This window comes from Athene cunicularia (genome assembly GCF_003259725.1).
Source record: "Athene cunicularia isolate RWA chromosome 2 unlocalized genomic scaffold, athCun1 chr2_part1, whole genome shotgun sequence".
NCBI lineage: Eukaryota > Metazoa > Chordata > Aves > Strigiformes > Strigidae > Athene > Athene cunicularia.
In genome coordinates this window covers 8,908,763-8,931,198 of record NW_020799095.1, presented here as the reverse complement: position 1 = coordinate 8,931,198, position 22,436 = coordinate 8,908,763, and the positions used below count along the sequence as shown (strand labels likewise).

General features: G+C 37.0%; 1 protein-coding gene across 1 annotated transcript in view; it reads right to left on the bottom strand.

Annotated features, from left to right (window-relative positions):
* The window catches only part of GADL1 (glutamate decarboxylase like 1), an 80,038-nt gene that overhangs the window by 48,479 nt on the left and 9,123 nt on the right, over nucleotides 1–22,436 (bottom strand). Inside the window, exons 2-10 of the mRNA XM_026842917.1 lie at nucleotides 20,071–20,243; nucleotides 19,162–19,288; nucleotides 17,416–17,506; nucleotides 16,608–16,714; nucleotides 15,054–15,169; nucleotides 9,853–9,932; nucleotides 9,644–9,737; nucleotides 351–415; nucleotides 23–104 (exon numbers count right to left, since the gene is read on the bottom strand). Of these exons, the coding sequence (XP_026698718.1) occupies nucleotides 23–104; nucleotides 351–415; nucleotides 9,644–9,737; nucleotides 9,853–9,932; nucleotides 15,054–15,169; nucleotides 16,608–16,714; nucleotides 17,416–17,506; nucleotides 19,162–19,288; nucleotides 20,071–20,243 (935 nt within the window). The remainder of the gene's footprint in view (nucleotides 1–22; nucleotides 105–350; nucleotides 416–9,643; nucleotides 9,738–9,852; nucleotides 9,933–15,053; nucleotides 15,170–16,607; nucleotides 16,715–17,415; nucleotides 17,507–19,161; nucleotides 19,289–20,070; nucleotides 20,244–22,436) is intronic.

The following is a 22,436-nucleotide window of genomic DNA, read 5'->3' as shown; positions in this document are numbered from 1 at the left end:
AAAAAAGAACAGAAGGACTTACAGAGTTGTCTTTCACCAGAAGAGCACAGCATTGGATTCCTGCCAACAGCATTTTATGGGGATTCCAGGCAACAGAATCAGCCCTGCAAAATTTATAAATGGAGAAAGGGAGTTGGAAATTGCACCTATAATCATGGATACTAGAGAATCAAAAATGGGCAAACACAATCCAAGCAGACGAATCAGATTTCCCATTTTTAATTCCCCATACAACCCCACAGGTTCAGAAATCTACCTAATTAATAGTAATATGTAATTTGGAAAATGCAGCTCTCATGGAGACCAATGAGCCACACAACTTCATGGATAAGTGTGCCCAACTGACTTACCTGTGGATGCCATGAAGAAGTCTGCAATGCTTCCTTGATATCAAAGCTGAGCCACCCCAAGAAGCCTGTTGGAATATTTATAGAGCAAAGACAATATTATTGGTACAAAGTTCTTTTGGTAATGTTTCAAGTAATAATTTATGATGATGTTTTATCTCATTTAAAACTTAGTTTATTACAGGGTCAGTGAGCTAAATTTTGCCTTTAGTGTCATCTATTGAAATAAAGATGACAGCCTGGGGCTATGCCTAAAATAGAGGAGCTGATGGTTTTTGTTGCACTATGTGAGCCACAAACTACACTGTCCCTTTCTGTGTAAGCAAGGGTATGAAACAAAGTGTCTTTGCATAACCTGACACATACCTGATTCTGAATTAGCGGTGCTTCCTTTTCCCCAGCCTAAACTTAAGCAGTGAGAGCAGAAAGCCCCATTTTGCATATCTTCTTCCTGCTAGACGTTTTCTTTCTGAGACATTCACAAGGGAAATGGTGAAGAATGATTGTCTCTACCAACTGTAAAGACCAGGCTCAGATTTTCCACAGAATTTGGATGTGAAAAGCAAAGTCAGTGGTCACCAATAGCAGCACTTCTGTTACCAGCAATCCAACTGACCTTAAAATGGAGTAAGATTCACCACATCTCCCTTGGGTCATCTAAGAACTGTGTGGTCTAGGGGTCATTTAGGCCTTTTCTGTAGTGAGGCACCCTCCAATGAAACTCCTTATCAAGTGTCATCTTATCTATTCTAGATACCTGTCTTTGGGCGACACCTTTTGCAGATGCCTCTCTCCACAGGTCCCAGACAACAAACTTATTACACAAGTTTAAATTCTGGGCAGCTGGAGTCAGAGAAGGTGATTCTCATCCATGAATTCTGCAAGGATCAGATTTCACCCATCAGGTAGATGCTGTGAGTTTTCCATTCTCAAACAACAATATTTGTCCACAGGGGAGGGGTGGGGAGAAGATGCAACAAACAGTAGACACATCATACAATGCATTTGAGAAAATATTACTAAATAGGAAAAAAGTGATTTTTCAATGTTCATGTAGGCAGAATCCACTTAAGCAAATTCCCTGTGAAGTAAGCAAGGCTCCTCAGAGATGCATCAGTCCACAAAACATCTGGACTCAGTTTATTTAAAAAAAGAAAAAACAAAACAAAAAAAAACAAAAAAAAAAAAAACAACAACAACAACAACAAGAAGGAAAAAAAAAAAAAAATCACTGATGTGAAGATTCCTGACCTAAGCTGGAGAATACATGCTTGTTTGGCTTTTGTTCTTTTTTTCCATTGAAAGAAACAGATGTGTTAGCTGATCCAAGAATTTAGCACCAGTATTTGCTTTGCAGGCCATACATTAGGAATAGGATCTGCTATCTCTGGGAGACAGGCATGGTAAAGGCTCACAAGGGAAATGAAAGGTTAATAACTTGCCTTAACACATGTCGTTCTCATTAATGCAGTACATTAATGCACTGCACCATATTTTATGTTGTCATGCTCACAACATCCTTGCTGAGGAAAGGGGTGCTGCTCAATGTACAGGTGGTACCTAAGGTGGGAAATTATTTGCCTGAAACTTCACAGTAATCCTGTGGCAGAACCATAACTTGAAACTGGGTTTCCCCAGCTAGCCCAAATTTGCTATGTTATGGGAAGACAATGAAACTGAACTTCGTATTCATAAACAAATTTCACCCTTCTCATTCTGCAATTCAATAAAGTCAAAACAGTCACTAAATTATTGCCTGATTTTCATAACTGATAAGCAACCCACTGAAATATAATATAATAAATTTAATAAATAATAAAAATAATAAATCTGTATCCAGAGGTATTTGAAAAAGTTGACATTTTCACATTGTCTCTGAAAAACAGGACTAGAAAGGCCCTCAGGAGGTCACGTCAACAGTGTGCCACACCCAAAGGCAGGGTCAGTCATACTAATCTCATTTCTGGCAAACAATTGTCTTTTCTAGATCTTATTAATCAATGAACACACCCAGCTTGTGATTAGCATCAAAGTGAAAAATAATGCTCAGAGACACCAGCAATTTCTGCCTCCACAGCACTATTGGCGCTACTTTCTGCCTTTGTTTTAAAAATTACTGCTGGAGATCCGGAAGAGAGGGATGATAATACTGGAGGTCCAGGCATCTCTACCACCTCTCAATCTCTCCAGCCACAGTGCTATAAAATGAATTTGTGCTCCATACTGCATTACCCAGTTCAAAGACCAACTGCTTAGGGATCCAGGGCTGACAAACCCCCCCCCAAATTAGTGAGAAGGCACCTAAGACGGAGAATCACTGGCTTTGTGTGGTTTTAAAGACCTCTAATGATGGAGGCTGCACAATTTAACCACTTAATTGTGTTTAACAGTTACAACCCTACTGATTTGAAGTGTCAGTTCTAAACACTGTTACATCTTGTCATACCTGCAGCGGTCAGGGGAACAGATTATTCCTTTTCTTTTTGCAGCAGCTTTTAAAGCATCTGTAGACTATTACATATTTTTTAGTTTAAATAACATCAGTGCTTTCAATCTTTCCTCATTGGTCATAGTTTCTAGATATGGTTCTGTTTATCCTCACTGCTCTACTATTTTCTAATCTTTCTCCTGTAGGTCCTTAACCTTTTTGCAATGCAGCTTTTTATTTGGACACAATCTAGATAAAGCAGGTTGAGCACCAAGCAGAAAGAGAGAATTATTTTATATATCTTCTTTATTCAATTCTGAAAGATATTTAACCTTATTTGGAAATGCTTATAACTGCTGATCTGTGATGTGCTGCAAAACCCAGATCTTTGTCTGAAGATCTGCTATCTAGCCAACAATCCCCAGCCTGTGTTTGTGCAGTTGATTATTACAGCTTAAACTCATAGCTCTATCTTTATTGAACTGTAGCCTAGTTTTTCCACTTTTTTCTCCAAACTGTCAAGATCTCTTTGATTTCTAATCTTGTCCTCCCACTGCCTCTTGCAGCAGTTTTATGTTAGTTTCAAATTTAGTCAGCATAATCTTTTTCATCCAAGTTATTAATGAAAATACCAGGTAACTTCTAACTTGGAATGGATTTTTGTGGAATCCTGCTCGAAATTTTCTCCCCTTTCAGCAGTGAACCATCAGTAACTTCTCTCTAGGTATGATTTTTCAAACCAGGTTTTCACTTAACTAGCACAGGGGCAGCTTGGCATGTTTCTTTGGCTTTCTGATGAGATTCAAAGACACAAAAAAGTTAACTGCTTATCCTCTAGCCATGAAACTAGAGAAGGAAGGTAGATTGATCAAACTAGATTGACACATTTTGTTTATGACAGATTCAGCTGACAGCAATGTTCAGCTGAATATTGGTAGCTAAGGTAGCTCAAAACTCAAAGATTATCACCTATGTTATGCAATGTAATTGGTAACTAGGTATCAGAAAATTACTGTGTTTCATATGCAAGAAGCCGCTTACAGCTGAATGACAGGAATCTGTGTTCACAGTGTGATTAAACTAACTACCTAAGCACAGGCTAATAGGTCAAACAATTTTTTGTACTAGTCTAGCCATAAGAAACAAACAAAAAAAATAAAAAAATATCAAAGTAAGGACTAGCAGGGAAGAAATATACATAGTATTTAAAATTGCATGAACACAATACATGACATACATAAGTGCTGGAGCTTGAGCGCATATTGATGATGCAAAACAAGTCATTAAGGCATCATAGATGTACAATAGAATGCAATAAACAACTGGAATGTATGAATCCTGTAACATGCACAAAATAAGCCTGGTTATAGTCTCTGCACTTAGGCTGTTGAATGATTTGACAGCTGAGACATTTCAGGCTCATTGGTATTATCTTCTTAAAACAACTTTTTCCATAACTACCTTTTCCTCTTTAGGTTTGTCTCCATGTGAGAGCTTATCTACTATTTCTGTTTTTACCTAAATTTACCTTCCTGAAGCGCACTGATTTTATGCTGACGGTCTCCCTTTTGCTCTTCCTAAGAATCATGAGCTTTATCATTTCATATTTAATGAAAAGTCTCCCTAAGGCAAACACATCAATTTTCAGGATCAGAAAACATTCTGAAATGAGATATATCAGTGTAAATCTGGAAATAACACCACTGACATTCATGTAAGATATTCTTCTAAACAGCTCTTGAGACCATTTGCAGTTGATAATCCTGATTCTCATCATGATACATGAAAAGTCCTAAATTAGACAGGACTTTCTGTGTTTTTTAATCTTTAATTGTACTGTATCTTTTTTTTTTTCTCTAAAGTAAAAGCAGGCCCAAATAGCAGTACTCACTTGCTATAACTCAGACTGCATAACATGTAAATCATTCAACAAGAAGCCAGGACTTTCAGAGGCATGTAGATCCTCAAAGCTTTCAAAAATATTATATTCTTGCCTATAAGGCTAAAAGGAGGTAGGGTTGCCTAAGGAAAAAAAAAAAAAAATCCAACTCTTCACTATGTTTCCTGTACGCTCTCTCTGAATGGCAGATGCCTGGCCTCATTGTACCTTTTCACATATTATTCTCGTAGACCTATTTTTAATGGTGCTGTGAGTGAAAAAAGGGTCATATTATGAACTACAATCTGTTCATTTACCATAGTACATTTGTATGTACATGTATGTCTAATATCACTTATGTGGAAAGCTTTCAGTCTTTTCCCCATATCTGTTCTTACATAAATACAGATAGAAACTTTAAACAAAAGTAAACAGATATCCACTCAACTCTTCATAGAGGGTGAAAGGAAAGATGAAAAAAATACTGACAGAAATCCTGAGAACCATTGAGAGGTTCATAATATGAATCACATCTTAACAGAACAAATGGTCTTCCAAGACTATAAACGCAATTTATTACCAGACATTTGTCCTTCTACTGGGAATCAATTAACATCTGACAACTACAGTTACTATTCAAACAGCAAATTAAGATATTCACTGGCATTTTTACCTTAGTTTAACATAAGGCAAAAATCAGAAGTTTACAAAACACTACCAACTGCCTATCAATTATATAGTTTAAAATACAGCCCATGCTCATCCCACCTAATTTCAGTTATTCGGCTACATGGAGTGTGTTAGGAGACTACTCATTGTCCTCCTACAGCCACTGCAGATGTCTCCAGCCCTGTCTATTCAACTCACCTAAGATCCAACACAGATTCTGAATACATCCCTCTTTCCACCAGCTACAAGCAGACACACAAGAGATTAGCACCTAATGTGAATGCTGCACTTCTGCTGAAAATCTGCTAGGTTGTTCTCACCAGCACACAGCCATTAGGTAGGCACTTTAAATACATGGGCTAGATTCTGTATCTTTGACTCACACATTATGTGAGACATTTATTTGAAACATACATTGCTGCCTATGTGATTTTTCTTTAGATACTCAATGTTAAACAAATACTTCAGAAGTTTAGATCAAGTCTAAAAGTCTCCATTAATGTTGCTCCAAACTCTCTCACTGCTTCATGGCTTTTATCTAGCCATTCTTGATTTGTAGCATTGCAATTATAAAGAGAATGCAATTGTAGAAATTATGAAGTGACCTAGTTTTCCAAAAACAGGTTTACATGTAATTTTTTCAGGTAATAAAAAGGTTCAATGATTATTCCCTAAAAAAATCATGAATGGATTTTAATATCCAAACCTAAAAATATAAAGAAATGAGAAAAGAAAAATTTCTAAACAATTTAGGAACACATAAGGAGATCCACAGAAAACTCAAACCTGTAAAAATAATTTATGACTGGCTCAGTCAGAAATATACCTTTATTTTAACCTCTATGAACCATACACAACAATTCTAATGTGTCCGTTCTCCAACAGAATGTGGAAAGAATCCAAAGTTGTATATAATCACCCCTGAAGCATACTTAGGAAGTAGCAAGAAGAAACTGATTTTAAAATCAGTTTGAAATATAATCTGACAATGACAAAATAGCTTTGACTGTTTCTCCTAACCAAATTATTTGTTGTTTCTCAGCACATGTAACAGAAATCAGAATGTATTTGTTCTCTATGCAAAAAAAAAAAAAAAAAAAAAAAGCAAGCATTTTTCATTTCCAGTTAACACCATCCCGGGGCAGACTTCACCAGATTCAGACTGTTTTGACAGGTGCTAGTTTTGTCAAAATCAAAACATACTGCATATTTGACATCTCTTTATACACTGATTTTCATTTCTCAATCTTACACATTTTACTACCATATTTTCTGCCAAATAAAATAAAGCTACTAGCTCAGCCAGCAGGCTACCCATGCAAGGAAAGAGCTCATCCCTCTAGGGGTTCCACCTGCATTGTCTCTAAAATGTCCCTATTCTCTGCCTGGTGAAGAGGAACCTTCAGTTAGGGAAGATGATTTGCCTTTGGCAGCACTGGCACATACCAGGACTGCAACAGTCATCGATGACTGACCCCCATCTACAGCAAAGCGCTAAGCTCTTGCTCCTACCCCTGTCTAGAAAACAGGAAGGGCTGTAGATGGTAACAATGTAAGGAGAGAGATGACTGGAAATCTCAGACATTTTTAAAGTTAGACAGGTGGGATAAGGAAAACTTTTGTCAGGTTGCAGTCTCAGGCAGCCATCATAAGCCATACATTTTTCTTTCAGTGGCTCTGCTCATTGCTTTCCCATTCAAATAATATTGGGGCGCAATTACAGTAGATGTACATGACTAGGTCAAATAATATTGGGACGCAATTACAGTAGATGTACATGACTAGGTCATGTACCCTTGCAGATGTACGTGTCTGTGTCTACTTAAAAGCAGAAACTGAAAGAATGAAAAAAAGAGTTGGTGGAGTCTGTAGCAACTCAATGAAATTGAGGGTATCAGCTGTAGCAAGGGCTGTGTGACCTCACTTGCTGGTAAATACATGCTGAAGGAACTTCTCTGCACATTTCAGCATCTGGTCCACACCATGACAATGCAGTTACTGAAGCGGCACTAAAGTTATTAAATTGTACAGTCTGGGATCCCTGGTGTTCATTTGCAGTGAATTAAATCTCTCAGATGATGCAAGTCTCTCTGCTGATGTAACTCAATGTAGCTTCACTGAAATCAGACATCAGCTGAAAAAAAAAAAATCATCACACTCTACACAAGTCTTATGTATCTTCACTTCAGCTGAAATCCAATTTAAAAAAAAAAAAAAAAGTTGCCACTTTTAAACACCTGCTACAGAGACAGACAGGCTTGATTCACATTTACACTCTGACAGTTTTATACTTCTTTAACAGTGTAGAGAACTGGTTGAATGGTACATAATTATGATTTATTTTTATTTTTTAAATTCTTTACAAACTGCTACAGCAGTGAAAAGTAACCTTGGAATGAATTTCAATTAATCCCATACATTCACAAAGAATAACCAGGCTATAATTCACTTCTTGATCATTCATTCCTAGTACAACCTACCACAAAAGTCAATCAAACTTACAAACCAGCCTGAAGCCCAAATACAAAACTTGCAAGCGAGGCAAAGATGTATCTCCTGCACCTAGTTTCTGTTAGCGGTCTCACCAATTTTATCCCACAGCTATATTGAAGTCAAAGGTCCCTCAGCAGCCAGCAGGTAACATGACTGAATATCGGGACAAAGTCTAGGATCTCTATGAATTCCAAAGATTGTTACCATTACATTTTTTCCCCACAAAGAAGGGAATTAAAGTTTTATTATTATTGACAATATAGTTAAATAAATCTTCCTGACTAAATTCTCTAAAAAGAGACCTAAGGCTCTTACTATTCATAGTCAGTGATCATTTTGTGTTTCTATCACTAACAAATACATCCTCTGTTGGCTACAGTCATTAGAATATTTACTGTAATTCACTGAAGTGTCCTTCTGTAAAAGTTGTAAAGTAGCACATTATCAAGGACAGACACACTTACTGAAGCTCTGATGAAATGAAAACCTTCAAATATACATGTAGCTTCCATTAAAATGCAAGTAATTTCTCCTGTAAGCAGAGCATTTTAATATAGAATATGTTTTTAAATTGCAGAGCATAATACTGAGCTTGACCTTTTTTTAAAAATTATAAATGCCAGAGGATTTCTTTCAAATAACCATTGAATTTATTATTACATCAACAAACAAATTCTGGTTTTGCAAGAGCAAAGAGCTCATTCTCCTGTGTCAGCCTGCTTCGTCTTGCTACATTCTACTTCAGTCTTTTTCCCTCCAGCTTGCTCAAATGAGTAAGGTACAGGTTGTCCTCCACAGATAAGTACAGAAAAAAGCAAGCAGGACAGTTTGCTAGGTCAGTAGGGTCACTATGTATCAATAGTTATGCTCTCTAACCTGAAAGTCAAAGACGGGATGGTTGTCTGGAAGAAGATGTATCTAAATCAGATCTTAGCAAAAGTTTCTAAGTTATGCAGTACATGACAGGACAGCACTGCCTTGGCTTTTCTATCAGCCACAAAATTAGGTTTCCCCAAAGTAGGATTCCAGGGTAGGTATCATCTCCACCACGGACACTGGACTAGCTGCTCGGTACTCACAGATTGTGGACTAAGGGCTGAGCTCTGAATCCTATTGCTGATGCACAAGTGAAAAATAAAGTGAGCTAACCAAGCTCAGAGAAGATGCTCTGCACCTTAGAATTCACATTCAGTCCTCCAAGCTATCTAAAATAAATTATGTTGACTACAGTAACTGCCATCTTACAGACTGTGGGAATGTATGTTAATGTTGTCCAAATAAACATCAGTACATTTCCAAATGCTAGCCTTTGACTTTCTGTTTGGCAAAGTCCCTGGGGGAAAAGAGGCAAAGAACTGAATGTCTGCACTCTTGCTACAACACTAGAAAGGAACAAATTTAGCATTTGTAGCTTGTATTATAGTTTTAGAGACTAAGCCGCATGTTACAATTCTTGCTCACTGCAAAGGACAGAGCAATAGCTGCTGTAATTAACTGAAAACCCTAGTTTTTTATTTACCATTTAAGGAAAACAAATACTGCATCCATTTAAAAACGGATCAAGGGCAAAAGAAATCCTACAAGAAATGTGCTAAATACTTCAGAGCAGCATTGTACTTGGGATTTTCATTAGCAGTAAACACCCTGTGGAATTCTTCTCTCTTGTAAGACTAGCACCTTAGAAGTCTTGGCTTGTTCCACAAGTTTGTGGCAAACAGATTGCACCTATAACAAGGACACTGTTACATTAACTGCCCTATTTTTAAAATTCATTCACTCTTAGTTTTTCTTCCTTTCACTCAGACACAAAGCACACAGTCTGCATACACTCCTCCTCCTCTCTCCTTCATGCTCTCCCCCTCTCACCTCTTTCCTGGCCCGCTGGACTTGTTTCTCCAGTTCCTCAGGTATCATCTTACCTCTAAGGGACACAGATTTAAAACTTTTTCAGTTACATTTAAATAGGTTGGTTATGTACAGCACTACTGCATTTTAAAAAGGCTCAGACACCACAGCCATGGCTTTTGCTTGCTTACCTTTCATCCGTTTTGATGAAGTAAACATTCTCTGTACCAATACCCAGGAAGGAGGCTGCCTTCTTCATGGAGTAATGACACTGTAAATGAAAGAGGCATGAAAAAAAAAAGTACACAATTAAAATAAAAGAAAGAAATTTCTTAGCATAGGGAACAGTGACACTGAAATTAATTTAACAGCAGCTAACAGTCATGACAACAGCATATTCTATGCAAACAAAGCCACACAGCACTAAGACCATCTTGTATTTAACACACACTGAAGACTGGGAAAAATAAGACAGAGATCTGTATAATGTTTAAAATGTGGGTTTAAAAAAATTAAAAAGCTCTATTCCATACAATTTTTTTTAAAGCTAGTTCTGCATTAAAATGAAAAGTCAAAATTTTGAAGTGTCATCAGGAAAGAATTATTAATTGTTTGGTTTAGTAGAACTGAGCCAAAATTATCAATAAGTAAGAGTTAGGAAATGCATGAGCAGAAAGTTCCAAAGACTATTGAACTCAACAGCCTAGAAGCAATCAGTAAGTCTCAAAGTCCAAAAGCACCAATCCTTGGAAACTGGACCTTTAATTAGGATGTATCTTATGATATATCTAAAGCCTCCATCACTTTATCCTTTAATTTTTCTATATGCTTTCTCTAAACATCAGCTGTTGGCCACTGTCAGAGACAGGATACTATGCTAAACTGACCCTTGGCCTGATCTAGAATATCTGTTCCCAGGATCAAGAAGCTCAAGTCCCAAGACTTACCAAAGCTTTTAGACGTGCCACAATTGGGACTTCCAAGGCTTTCAATGCCCTATCTCTGCAAAAGGGTCTGAAAATCATGGTGTTGTGAAGTCTGTCACATGAACATGAATCTTAGAAGATAGAATGAAAGCAAGCAGACTTCAGACAGGACTCAGCACATCTTCAAAAGTAAATATGGATTTTTGTAAAAGGCTCCAGTCTGGACCAGTCTGCATTTTTCAGAAAAGGAAGTTATTATTTCAGGAAAGAATTTTATCTATGTCTCATCAGAGACCTCTTTGAATAAGTAAAGATCCATGCAGTCCAGTTCTCACTTTGTGCTGAATAAAGGGCATTACTATATGAAGCCTGTGAAGTGAGCATAAAAGAAGCAGCCCCTTCACCTTCTGAAAAGATGCTAGAAATGGGTGTTTGTTCAATCCGAATGTGGTAAAATGGGTCTGGTATGATACTCAAGCCCACAGTCCACTCTGTACTTTTTATAAGCTCTTTTCTGTTAAACAAATATTTGAGGTATATCTTACCATATTTCCAACATTTGCCTCTATAAACACCTGCTCTACTGTAGATACTATTATTCCAGCATAGCAGCATTTTATAGTCATTCCAAAACAAGAGTATGCTGATCTCAGCTAAATCCATCTTCAAGATTAGCCTCGGAATTCAAGATACAGTAACCTTCTTAATCTGAAGATATTTTTAGATGTCAAAACCACTCTGAATAACCTGCAGCATGTCAAATGCCTACCCACTCAATGGAGTCAATTTTGAGAGTACGCAGCATCTCATAGGACTACACAGTTCTTCTCGGAATCAAGATCATCCAAGCCATGGAGTATCACTGTTCTTCTCAAAAAATAAAATTGTCTCTTTTTCACATTATTACTGAAAAGTTAAAATAACGCATACTCCAGCAACCATGAAGATGTCTAGAATTGTTACGTTTCATACAGGAGGTGAAGCCAGGTGGTTAATTAATTCCATTTTCTTTCACAGAGTTCACACAAATGAAGTTACTGCAGAACGTAATTATGAAAAATGTACAATATTTTAATGCGTGGGCATGAATATATTAAGGGTATTAAAGCTTGGCATGCTTATTTTGATGAGATGGATCATCTCAAAGGGCTGCTCTTCTTTCTGACAAAAAGGTTTCCCCCACCATCACCCACTTTTTAAATAAAGGCATACAAAGACACTACCTGATACTATCAGGTTTTAAGAAAGCTTAATTTTGTAACATGACACATCCACAAAGCCCTTAGGGCTCATTCATTTAGACTGTTACAAGAATAATAACATGCATAGGTGGATAATTAGTCTTACTTTATACCAAATTACATCAATAATGGTAACAGTGATAGTAGAGTGGCTGTGTGTTGTTCAGTAGAAGTTTGGAGATGTTTTCAACTGATTAGTGAATCACTTAAAATACAAGTTGCCTTCATCATTGATTTCTATCTATTAGGTTCAAATGAAAGGTATGAATCACCAGGAATAATCAGATTGCTCCAAACCGAGAAAGAACAGACCTGCAAATTCAGTATACTAGTAAACAGCAATGACTAAAATGTATTGTTTATTATAAAAAATGTTATGGAAGACTGGGAAAAAGATGAAAGAGGCTTGAGCACTTGAAAGATTATACCAAAAAGCAGAGGGAAAGAGAAGAACAAAGGGAATACCAAAATAAAACAGGCTGCAAGATACATTATTTCTCGCCTCCACAAGTGTTTCTGTGCCTCTTGGAAAATTTTGTCAGGTCTTCAGTAGGACAGAAAAGGGACAAGACTTACACTACTACATAGACTTGGAATATGCTTTATTTGATGAAAAATTATTTCAGTTATACTGACTGAAAAAATACAACAATTTCTGTTTTCCCCCACTATCATTACTAGAAGCCATTATGCTAAATTACACCACATAATTTTAAGAAAAAAAAAAAAACAGAGAACATTTAGCAGCTCCAGTCAACTAATTCACTTGTTCATAGTTTCCTTTACCAAAAAAAAAGAAAGAAATATCCAGATAAAAGGTATTATTTGTATCTAGATTATATACATAATTTTAAGTAATAATTTTAAATACAATGAGTTCAGATTCCTCTTGCCATGTCTTCTGCAGTTTTGTTTGTTTGGACACATTATTAAATCTGTAGCCATTTGTAGTAAGAAATGAATGCCTTTGAGCACAAGATAAAATTGGAACAGTGCATTTTAAATGCACTGCTCTACTATTTTAACTATAGCTATAGTTTTCATTTCCTAATAATGTTTGCAAAGGCAAGGTACTTTCCCCCTTTGCTCATTAAAACAGAAGACAAATCTGTATTTCCTTGATTTTGAAAAGTTTCTTAGAAACATGACTGCATAAAGCAATTACATTATTACGAGATTGTTTTATTACTCATTTTTGTCCATTGTAATTTCAACAGGGGACGACATGGTGAGTTAATGTTGTGCTCTCTCACTTTATTACTTTCATGATCAAGCTGCACTGGGGAGGAATTTCATTTCATTGCATCTAAAAACTGCTCACATCAGCATGCACATTTCAACTGTTTACACATCCTCTTCTACCATCAGTTAACTCAAATTTAGCAGATTTCTGCCTTTCAGACCAATGCAATACATTCTTGGGTCAGAATAAAGTTCAAATGAGACTCAAGTAACAAAAAGTGATAAAAATGTGTGCTGACACCTATAACTACAACTGTATTCAGCTCCTACAGAGCCACAAATCATCCCTGAGGAAAGTGGGATATAACAATTTCTCTACTGCTGCTAGTGTCTCAAGAGGAACAATGGTCCAGCATGAGAACTATGGAGTAGTAGCGTAAACAGTGTTCATTCCATATCACCATAATTTTAAGTAGTTAAGTATTTTACTTGCAGGAACAAGGAGCCTTTTTATTACTGAAGACCAAACAGAGCATGCGAGGACCTTGGGTGGGCCATGTATTAAACATACATCTTCATGTTATCCACAAATATACAAGAAATACATAGCCCCACATCATAAAGAATTAAGTCACTGACAAGTCTATGCATTCCCCTGCTCTACAACAAAGCAACTCTTTCAGTCTGCCAAGTGCCAGACTGAAGCTCTGGGACTTGGCAACTCAAGGCAAAAATCATTTCATTTGAACACAGTGTTGAAGCCAAGCCCTAAAAATCACACAAATGCCTTGAGCAGCCACGTGTTTTGACTCCTTATCAATACTTTCAGTTCATTATAGCCTCATGGCTTTTCCACATCCCAACACTGTTTTCCTGAATCACACTGAAGACAAACACAGATTGTTAACTTCTCCAGGTTGTTGGGGTTTTTTTTTTTAATCATTTGCTCCTCGAAGTACCTCTTCAGTTAAAAAAAAAAAAAAAAAAAAAAAGGCGCCTCAAAATAAAAACAAATAATAAAAAATTAAGATTGTGTGACACAACCACCACCTTTATTTAGAACATTTGGATTCAGTTCCAAAATATATGTGCTGTCTTGGACAACTTATGCAATGCCTTCATCCCTCAGGCCTCTTCAAAATAAGCCTCTCTTCTATTTACACTGAAAACTGTTTAGAGCATAAACTTAAAGACCTGAAATTGTTTCAGTAACTATATATAGATATATAGATATATATATATATATAGATATATAGATATATATATATATATATATGTACACACACTTCTTAGTACAACAAGGTTCCTACTTCTACCAGGACCTTTATATAGTGGAGTCAGAATTAACAACTCTGTACTAATCAAATGATAAACTTAAAATTGGAGGGATAGGCAAGAGAAAAAAAGCCACAAAAAAATCTGCTTCAGAATAAACATAGGAATGCAATTCAATTTCCCACAGGCAGTTCAGACATATTATTCAAAACTTTCAAAACTAGCCACATATTTTCAACTATTTAAAGAAGAACTGTCTAAAGATCCATCATTTTTTTCTGAAATGCTTTATGGTAGGTTTGGTTCTGTACCATAACCAATCTGTATTTAGACACAGGGCACAGTGGGAGCTGCAGAACATCATCTCACAGGTCCACAAGTGCTCAGCTTAGCACAAATTAAACCTACAGAAAAAAACTTTGACATCCAAAAGTTACCTATGGTTCCTGCTAGACATTATGCTGTGGGAAACCAAATGCTGCAGACCTCCATAACACACCACATGCATTCTGCTTCAGGTTTGCCCCACGTACAATCTATTCTTATATCAGCACTTTCCAAGAGCAGGAACATCTGTGTTTGTTTTCTGAAAGCAAGGAAGCTTCTGCGGGGAAATTTACCATCAGACTTCTCCACTTAGCTCCAATATTCCACATCATACACGGATGACAGATTTATTGTACCAGTGTCCCATCAAATATGCAAATGATACAGTTTTGCAGTCACTGAAAAATAAAGTTCAAAAACGATTTTTTGTTTTGTTTTTACCTCTTCTGAAGTGAACAGGACTAGTCTTGGCAAACCTGAAAGCCCTTTTTCCTTTATCTCAGGACAAAATTTGTATCTTGCTAAGTTCATAGCATACATATTAGAAACAGAGCCACCTGCAGAAAAAGACATACAAATATTGTATTATTAGCCACAGTCCTAACACCTGTCCTGTGTCTGAGTGCTTGAACTCTTAGGGAAAAAAACAAAACAAAACCAAACATACAGCAGGCCTATAGATGCATCCATCATAGCTTATTTCCTCCACCAAAACCTACAGACATAAAATGAACTTTGGGCTCTGCAGTATGCACTGAAACAGTGTGTTTGAATGCTCTTTGGGGATATTTCCTGAAGAATAAGTACTGTGCTCAAACAGTCCTCCCCAACAGACAATACCCTGTAGCAGTTCCTTCCCATTTACACTGAAGCAGTGCCAGCTCAGCTGCCCACACCGAGCTCAGCTGTGGCTGCACCGTACAGAGCCTAGGAGATCTCTTGGGCAACCAGGCCGCAGAGGATTATGGGGAGAAAAAAACCTGTGAGAAAAAAACACAGTGAGTGGGAACTGGAAGATCTGCAAGGTAAGATCTGAATGGGCTTTATTCACTTAAAAGAACAAAACCAAAAGAAAAGAAAAACCCTTACATAAAACTAGCACAAAAAAGTACAATTCATTTATCTTTTGACAGTATCTCAGTTTTAATTAAGCAATTCTGCTGTAATAGCAAGGATTCTACTGAAAATACGCATCAAATCTGATGTGAAAAAATATCCATACCATGAATTTTTTCTTTTTAAAAAAAAAAAATTTAGGTGAATTTAGTTTCTTTAGTTATTTATTTTTCTACTACTAGGGTAGAATTACTGACTTGGTTTTGGAGGTGAGGTTTAAATCCATTTACCCGTTTAATTACTCACCCCCAAATTAGATAGAAAAGCTTCACATCTAGCCTGATAATTCATTACCCAAATAACCTATGGAATCATATTAGGCGGCTTATTTCAATACAGTGGAGTGGAATGTTACTTTTACAAAACAGCCATGCCTTATTGAGAAGTTTAAAAAAAAATATTTGTTTGGTTGGCCTTGTAACATTTAATAAATTATCAAAACTCAAAGGAGTTACACTCATGACACTCCCACCAAGATAAACTCTGGCTCCCACAGCTGATAAGAAGGATACACAGATCAGGGCCCTCAGGCACCACTGGTTGGTGTCTCATTAATAAATCAGCTCCCTGCCTATCAACCAGTTTGACTCAATCCAATGAGGCTGTTGGTATTGTTGTTAATAAGGTCAGGAAGGGCATCAGTTACAATTCATTTCCACATAATTATATTGAATGTAGAACTGCTTTCATTCATTCATGACCAGATTCATAGACTTATTTCTAGAAACACGTAAAATAAGCCTGGACTAAATAGCTCTGTGTGCACATTACTGGATTGTTGCATGCATTTTCAAATATTCTACAGAAATCCAATGTTTGTGGAATTACTGGTATTAGTTGGTTTATAATGACTCAGTTTGAAATCTGAACTGTTCCTACCTGGATTAAATATACCATCACCTTCTTCCCAGCCTATGAACTCAATCATTTTCTTGATGACTGCTTCTTCCACCAACAGAAACACAGGAGATACTTCATATGTATATCTGTACAAAAATAAAAGCATCATGACTGATATTAAGACTACAGAACTCATGTCACAGAATATTGCTAAAACTAGATGAAGGTTTCTTGCACCTTTCTCTAATCTATCAGGAAATGACCACCATCAGCAGAACTCTACACTAAAACCTCTACGGATTTGACCCAGTAGATCAACTGCTTACTTCCTGACAGCATCACATTGACACTTTCACTCTCAAAGTAATACATCAGAGTTTGCTTTTAATTTAATCACACACTTAAATTTCAACTATAATAATCTACCGAAAGCAACAATTACTTTTTGTTTAGGCTTTACATTTGTAAGAAAACAGTAGATAAGTAACAATCCATTTTCATTCAACTCTATGCAGAATGCTTCAAAAAAATGAACAACTGAGTAAGTCTGATTAATTCCTTTTTATTCACTAAGATAAAAGTCTAGGTTTAAAAGCATTGAAAAACAAAGATCTCTCCTCTTAAACCCCACCTCACAAACTACAAAAAAAGGCCTCATCAGATTAGCCAACCTTCTGGTGAACTATTCAACCAATCCAGACTGTTTTCTCTCCCAAATTCCTACACAATTCCTACCTCCTCTGTAACACTGAAAACAGAAATCAGAGGTGGGAGGGAGAAAAAAAAAAAAAGCTGTTATTCCAAAAAACATGCTAATTTATCATCAAGAGGACAAAGATACACTTACACACTTGGGTTCAGTGCTTCTGTAATGAAACGAGCCACTAACGAGTAATAATCTATTCCAGCATACAGCTGATTGAAAAATCTTGGATGACCTGAAAATACAGATTAAAAGCAGGCAATGACAGAATATACATGAAAAGAGAATATATCACAGACCCTCTTAGTTGAACACTGATCACTGCAAACCACAATTCCCTCCATCATTCAGTATTTTCTGGAGTTACCCTCCTTTTCCTTGGTTAGACAATTATTTGTAAGTAAATTTAATAAGCACTTTCAGGTCCCAAAACAAGGTTTGAGATGTAAGTAGTGCACAGAATGAATGTCAGTTGATCACGTTTTACAAATAAAAAAATTATTTTTTTTAAAAAAGGGATTGATAATTTAGTATACACAGTGGCTTTTAACAGTGGTCTTCAGAGGCCACAATGGATGCTCAGCCAAATTTTGCTTAACAGTAGAATCTGCATCTGTGCCTGTGCTCCCACTGAAACAGGGAGAGGCACAGTATAACAGCTTGGAAAAACCTCATACAGTTTTTGACAAGTTAAGAGAATTTGTTTATCTGCCTTGAAACACTGAGATACAACTAGTTATGAGAAAATTCTATACTCTTGTTAACTACAAAAACAAGTCAGTTCAGTAGTGGGATCACCACCTAAATTTTAATCCACAGCATAGTACTTCTACATTCAAAACCAGGTAAACTGTATTGTTTCATTTATATTATATCTGGGCCTTCAATAAATGTTAAAGACTATTTGCACAGCATATTTTTATATACAGTATCTTTGCTAAGATGACATAGTGTAACAAATTAAAATCTAAAGGCAATTTGAAAAGATAAACAGAACACCTTCCAGTAACTCAGTAATTATATCTGCATATTAGTAGTGTACTCCCCTTGTAGATCAATATTGCTACTTTTCTGTGGTTTCCAAAGGCATGCTTTCTCTCTCAAAATTATTTTATGGTCTTACTTTGTAGCAACAGTGACTGTAGCAGCGAACATGCCCTGGAAATGCACAGCTAACTATATCAAATGTCCTTCTCACTTTCCAAAACACAGTCTAAACTACGCCACATTTGAAATCCTAAACTACTGATCCACAGCGCTATTTCCTGAACAGATGTTGTTCATCCCTTTCCACTAAAACTGAATTAAACTGAAATACACACATGCTGCAGAAAGGTTAGCCATAGAAAACTAATCCTGCAGACATGTGGTATACTGTCTCTGAAATACCGCAGGCTATCTTCTCAGTGTCTGGAATAGAAATTACCTCCTATCAGCAAATTAACACCCTATAAGACTATTGCTCAAAACACCAGGAGTAAATGTAGGGTAATCTTCACTAAGAATGTATGAGGGCAATGATGGAAACTCCACTCCTCACTGCTCAGACAGCAAGGAAATCACATACAAAGGTCCTTCTCCTCCCTGTTTACCTGTCTAGGTAACTTTCACAAGACTTCAAAATGACAGAATCCACCATTGATGTCAATGGCATTACAGGAATTAGTTTTCGATTAGTTTGACATGATTACACACATTTTAGTCAAACCTATGGTGACCAGCATTCAGTCAAACAATGGACATAGGGTCAAATGTTTGCATACTTGTATAGGCAGGCAGTAAACAAATATTCAACCCCCAGTCTCCTGAAAGGTGACAGAACTTTGCAAACATTATCTTGTCTTCCTAAGTTAGCATACAAAATAACTTCACTAGAAATCACATTCTTACTAGTTTTGACGCTATATTGTATAACATCCCGGCAGAGCTGCAAGAGTTTCTGATGAGATTCTCCAGTATCCCTCATTTCCAGGTCAAGAATCTGCTTCAGTGTCTCAGGGGCTTGCCATTCACAAACCTAGAGATGAAGATGAAGGGGAGACACCAGCAGTGAACAGGTTAGCCAAGAGGAAGAAGTTGTAAAGGTACAAGGTAAGCACCACAATCAGCACTGGTTTCACAAAACTGCCCATTGCAGGACAGCATGCCACCAGAAAATATCGCTGGTAAACTGATCTCATTGGATCTTGGTTTTGTTGTGTCTCAGGCACTGCTTGACCATAAAAATTAGAATGGGGAATGCTGGAAGGCAGAAAAACACAAGGCCTGCAGGTCAAATTCTGTCCTTAGGTAAGGATTTGTAATCACAGCATTTTCAGATGCTGTTCTGCCAGGGGATGTGAGCAACCAGAGCACGCCCAATGGCAAGCATGATTCATTTACAGCTCCTCTTCCCATTACAGCCTCTTAAGCAGGGGTTCTACAAAACCCATAGCAATCTCATAATATTGCCCTTTCACAGTGGTACCACATCCACTAGTCCTCCTCCTCCAATACCAGTGCCCCTGAGAAGCAAACAAGTAACTCCCCCCACCCCCAACAAGAAAAACACTACACCCATCTCAAAGAAAGTGAACATTGAACTCTGAGATGAAAAAAGTCATTCTTTTCTGGCAAATATGTATGCTAATTATGTTATTGAAAGGTTTTATAATATGATCTTTCTTAATTTGTAAGGCTGTATTTCTATTTCAGAGCCAGGCACAGACTAGAAACAATTCTGAGGCTACTTAAAATGCAATAAAATACAGCTTAGAAAAAAAATTATTTACTGTTCATTGCAAAACTCTATGGCTTTACCTTTTCTGTTACATCATCAGCTTTCTGGATGACTTCTTCCATTATAATCTTACAGGCCTCTTCCACAAACTTCTCTCCTGCTTTTGAGTCCATTATTGGACCATTTAGGATGACCCCATCCACCAAAACAGCATTCTTCTTCTTCTGGAGCATCTCCTGTTTGCAAATATCAACTGTAAGGTAAATAACTCACCATTAGAGCAAGGTCTGAACAACTAATTTATAAACTAAAAAAACATTATTTCACTGCTGAAGATTTAGTCAACTTAAGGAAAAAATTCAAATGGCCTTTTCATGTGTACAAAAATCCTAGATTTTGGTAGAAGAATCTTTACAGACAAAATACCTAACGTGTTACTTCAAACCTAAATTGTTATTATGTAGGTAATAATAGCCTACTGTATGGTATCTACTGCTTTCTTAGCATACAAAAGCATGCAAGGCACCTTCCAAACACAAAGAAAATCAGTGTTCTGGCCTAGAACATGATACAGCTGGATAAACAGAAATAAAATGCAAGATAATAGACATTTTTCTTAGCTGAAAATGTTTCCCTCCACATGTCATCCCTCCTGCTCCTTGTTTTCATTAAGTCATTTTCAGCTTTATTTTCCATGACTTTATGCTGCTCCTTCCCACCAGCCAGTCCTATTGCTCTGTCTTCTGCATCCTTTGCAAAGCATCTCACTGACCCATGCTCCATGAAGATAAAACCTTTTGAGATTGCTGTCAATATCACATACCTGTACTTCTTTCCTTTCTGCTCTTATGCTATTAAGTGCCCTTGGTCTCTAATTACAGTAATTTGCTGTGCAGATTATCTTGTCTATTCACTTCAGCGATGATCTCTTTCCTCTCCCTCACTTTTATCCATGAGACGTGCTCTTCTGATATGTTCCATAAACACATTGCTACTTCCTCCTCTACATTACTTCTGAAAGCACATCCAAGATGCTTATAAGACACTGGCCAATAGTAGCAACCACGTATCTATTTCATGTATTGATTTCATATGGCAAGATCAGGACTCCAGTTTTAATCAACATGAGGATAAAGACGAAAGTGAGACATCTGGAGATATCAAGGGAACAGACATTTGAAACAGTATAGTGCTGAAAGGAGAAGCCGTAACTACCATATCCAAATTATCTGGGTTAAAGACAACATCTGCCCATTGATCTCGCCTTAGCATAGGTAAGATCTATGAAGCCAGACAGCACTGGCTCGAAGGGTCATCTTCACCTACCACGAGGATGGTAGAAAGGTAAAGGATGTATGAAGGACAAAGTTCTATGCCCAAAACAACTTTATCTTCTGCTTTACCTTTTGCTCCAGTTACAAAGTACAGAAGAAAGGTGCCTTTTTCACAAGTCTAAACAAACAACTGAATTTCCAGAAGACTGTCAGACACTGCAGCCTGACACATTCATCGTGTTTATCATAATTCCAGTTCCTTATGCACAGGAGGATATAGAACAACAACAATGCTGCCTAGAAAGGTGCATGAATTCAGAGTCCATTGATTGAAAGAAACCCTGTCAATCTCATGAGCTTTTATTTACTGACAGCTCAGAGAAGCTCTTCAGTTCATTTTCACTTACCAGGAGAGGTATGACAAGCAAGATAAAATTCTAACATAAGATGGAATCTCAGGTTTCCCATAACACCAATGACAAAAATGAGACCCCCAGTCTTCACATTTCTGAAATAACATTTATTTTTAATCCAAAGGGGCAATATACTAAATTTGGTTAACAGAGTAGCCTTTGGCACATTATTATAGGAGAGGCATAAATGTTCCTGTGGGACAGATACAGAACAAGCAGGTAAACAGTATTACATCTTCAACAGGCAGAGGGAAAACCACAGATGTAAAAAACGTCAATTCTCATCATGCTTCCCAGCACACCACAGCTGAGGCACTGTACAGAAACTGCAGCTTTGAAAAAGCCTTAGAGGTTTCTCTCTGAAAACACAAGCTAGAAGAGGTCAACTTTACAAGACTTAAAATGACAAGTATTAACAATTCCTTGTTAATAAAGGAATTAGAAGGCATCGGGTCTTTGGGCAGACAGAACAGGGACTATTTTTGGATTGAGAGTTAGTTATTTGATACATACATAGCTGCCTTAAGTACTAACCAGAGTTTAACATAAAAACAAAAAATAATTTCAGCCTCAGCATCACTTGGAGATGCTACCATCTCCATGTACATCAAAGGTATTTTGTTTCTACAGAAAAAAAAAAGACAGGATCTAAAAAAAAACCTATATGGGAACTAATATCTATTGCAGAGCGCAGATGTTGCTACTTGGTTTAGTTACAAGAAGAATAGACAGTGGAGCAAGAGAACTCGCTCCCCCCCC